Source organism: Pelophylax lessonae (genome assembly GCF_965119305.1).
Source record: "Pelophylax lessonae genome assembly, chromosome: 4".
Classification (NCBI taxonomy): Eukaryota; Metazoa; Chordata; class Amphibia; order Anura; family Ranidae; genus Pelophylax; species Pelophylax lessonae.
The window spans coordinates 514,584,659-514,588,347 of NC_138771.1; the positions used below are offsets into that span (position 1 = coordinate 514,584,659).

At 41.6% G+C, this 3,689-nt stretch overlaps 1 protein-coding gene across 1 annotated transcript; it reads right to left on the reverse strand.

The window, feature by feature from the left end:
- Window positions 1-709: 709 nt before the first annotated feature.
- Window positions 710-2,302, reverse strand: LOC309552742 (E3 ubiquitin/ISG15 ligase TRIM25-like; the record flags this gene model as incomplete). Its single annotated transcript, XM_082253661.1, has 1 exon — window positions 710-2,302. One exon carries the CDS (start codon window positions 2,300-2,302, stop codon window positions 710-712), a length of 1,593 nt encoding a protein of 530 aa, XP_082109787.1.
- Between the last annotated feature and the right edge of the window lie 1,387 nt (window positions 2,303-3,689).

Below are 3,689 nucleotides of genomic sequence, written 5' to 3' on the forward strand. Positions count from 1 at the left end.
GTCACAGGTTCTAGATAGGATTATATGTAAATAAATCTACAGTATATTACTACAATTAGTTATATTTCTAGGGCTCGTTGAGGCGGTGCTGAGATCTGTCCTGTGTGTGGAGCTGCATTTTGATGCATGTTAATCCATCTTTGATGCTTGCAGGCAGCCCACAAAATTGTATGCAGACACAGCGGCTGCACAGACACAGTCGCATGTCAAAATTTGATATACGGCAGGAGCAGATGCACAGATCCAAAAGCAGACATTGGCTGCTGGCTGAAAAACCATCTACACTCCAGGCAGGAGTATGGTAATAGCTGCATTTTCAATATTCACTACTGGAGTTTCAAAGTTATACCAGATAATATTCTTAATGCAAAGGCTATAGTTTTTGTCTTTTATGGTATAATCAAGTTTCTCCCTTTGGAAATACCATTTAGGATGCAGCTTCTAACCAATACCAAATTTTCGTTACATTTTTCGAAAATAATCAAACTTGCAGTACAGGTTAATACTGAGTACGTCCTCAGCATTTCCCTACTTTATGCAGCCTGATCTAAAATTAGGGAATCATCTTCTGTCGTAATGAAGGCTCCAGGCACATGACCACCAATACCTTAAGAGAAATACAGTACTGCTATTTTGTGAATGTGTACCAACCATGCTCCCTTATGTGCAATGACATCTATCTCTGGGCAGACTTCTTTCATTCTATTTCTCACATCTGTTGGCTCATTTCACATATCTGTACACAGCTGGAATACCAAACCCATGACGCAACATGGAGGGGCTCAGTGAATGTGGTGGTAAATGTATGTAGGTGTCTGATTGGGTCACATAGCTCATAAAACGACAGCTGTCCAGACTCATAATCCAGATATATTCTGAATCTGTGAGTAGAGATATCATTGGGCAACTGGATGTCCTTTTTGTCATGCCTTACTAAAAACTGATCATAAAACTTGTCCAAACACCAGGACTTGTCATTATCACCAATTCGTGACTGAAACCCTTTCCTGTCTACACTGGGATAACACATCCCTACTCTACACCACACTGATTTCCTGACATCTACATCCCAGTAACATTGCCCAAAGGAAAAACTGTTGCTGCTTAAAACTTGAGGACGAGTTTGAGGATTCCCTGGTCTTTCTGGGTCCCTCTGATGTATACCTGACCAAGATGCAATTTTCCTGTCATCTGAGATAAGAAGATTGTTAGCAGTGTTTGCATCTAGTAAGATATCTGCAGGATCCTCTAGATAGAAGCATAGATTTATTCCTCTTATTATATCAAATAAACCTGTGTGCAACGTGTGGGAGATCAAAGTTACATCCAGATCACCTCCATCATTAGGAGGCTTATCATGTCTCTTGTTGTCCTCATTACCTTCTTCCTCAGTATCACACAAGTCCCTTCTGTCTGATTCCTGTAAGATAGCCAGTGGATCAGTCATTTTACACAGCTCCTCAATGCGACTAATCTTTCTGGACAGCTCAACCGTCTTTTTTTCCAGCTGTTGGATCATATCAGAGATTGTCAACGAAAGATGTTCTTTCTGCCTGGAGATCTCACTCAAAACACTCCTCTCAAGGTCCTCCTGTTGCCTCCTGATGTCTCTGAACAGAGTCATAACTCTCTCCGATACTTCATCTGCCCTTTGTGTTGATGTTCTTCTATGCTCCTGCAGACTCTTGACTTTTATCTCAGTCTCATCCTTTGCCATGGTTAGCCTCTGAAGAACATTTGTCAGAGACTTTTTCTTTATCGCTGAAGCCTCATCTAATGTTCTCACTGGGTGTCCCTGATGTTCTCCGTCCAGCCTGCAGGTCACACAAATGCAGGCACCATCTTCTATACAGTAATATTTAAGCAGTTCCTTATGAATGGAGCATTTCTTGGTCTGTAGTAAGGTGGTGGGTTCAGTTATGATGTGCTCTGGTGACATATTGTGGACTTTTAGATGTTGATCACACAGAGAAGCTTCACAGAGGAGACAGGATTTAACAGCAGGTACAGGAAAGTGAATACAATACGTACAGACAATATCAGGCATCTCATGATCTTCCTGGGTAGGTAGGAAATGTGCTGCTACATTACGCAGATTTACATTCCTTATCAGGGCAGGACGCTCCATATACTTTGCTCTGCATTCTGGACACGTATAAACACCAGATCCTTCTTGTGTATCCAGCACACAATCCATACAGACCCGGCAGAAGTTGTGGCCACATCTCAGTGTTACAGGATCCATATAAATGTTCAGACAGATGGAACAATGAAGATCCTCTCTTAGATCAGCAGATGCCATAACTAAACCACGGAAGCAAAAAGTGAAAGTAGAAGCTCTTGCATCTGGTGTTTATGCACAAGGTGGAAACTTTTATGACGTTTACTTTCTATTCATAACATTTTCCTTGTGTGGACTCTTAAAGAGACCCTGTCTCCAATTTTTAGAAAAATTGCAGGGAAAAATCAGATAAATATTAAGTATTTTAAATGTTTACTTGCAGCATTTGCCTTTCAAAAGCAATATTTTATTGACTTGCAATATGCTTTTGAACTTGCTAGCACATTTGACTTTTTCAGTAGGAGTCAATCCCGTTACTTGCTGGGCCACAGACAGCACAGAAGGCTGCAGCCATCAGAAGCGCTAAAGCTGGCCAGAAATTAAGCCAGCAGGCTTAATGAAAACAAAAGAATCAGATCCCTCCATTCACACAATTGAGGTGGATAGAGGAATCCTCTCTGCTGAGACTTGAAGCTGCCAGAATACACTGATCGAGAGCAAGAATTTTTTTTCCAAAAAGCCAGTTTAACAGAAGTTGATGGCTAGATCCACTTCAGCCGAGCTGGAGTGACCACACATGTAGAAAGGTGCCTAAACTGCACAGTAGAGATAGAAGGAATCCAAATGGCTACACTCCAAAAGAAAATTTATACATCTGTATAAAGAGTATAAAAATTGCAAACAATAGAAGAAAAAACACTGGTGACAAATAAAAATAGTCAACGCATTTCGCGCTGAATTAGCACTTACTCATGACAGTCATGAGTAAGCCCTAATTCAGCGTGAAACACCTTGACTCTTTTTCTGTCCTCACAGTGTTTTGCTGTGGTTTGGCGGTTTTATACTCTAAATAAGGATAGATGATTTTTTACGAGTGTAGCCATTTGGACCCCTTCTATCTCTAGTGTGCAGAAGCTAGATGAGCAGAGATGACACCCATTCATATAAGGGGTATAGAGGATTGTAGCAGCACCTGGAGCATCAGCAGGACCCACCTGGAGCATCAGTACATTTACCCAGATGCCTAAGTTGTTATTTTGTATGTTTTGTACTACCTCACTCATGCCAATGCCCTATGTTAAATAAAATACTGGTGTATCGACCCCCCCTGACCTGGACTCCAGAGGCAGGGTGGTGACCCTCAGAGACAGGAAGGGCTGACATTTCACCTCAGGGTGCAGGTTGCTAGGCATGGTGGGTGGTGTACAAGGTAGAAACGATGGGAGCCAGTCACTTTCATGCTTGATCAAAGATGAGTTTATTGCTCGGAACAGAAAACAATTTGGGAGAGAGGGGTAGGGCACAGGACATTCTTAGTCAAATAAAACAGAAGATTATCAGACCAGCAGATTCCTTAGACAAAAAGTAGAAAGGTAGACAGCAGTACAGAAAAAGAGCCTTTAAAGCA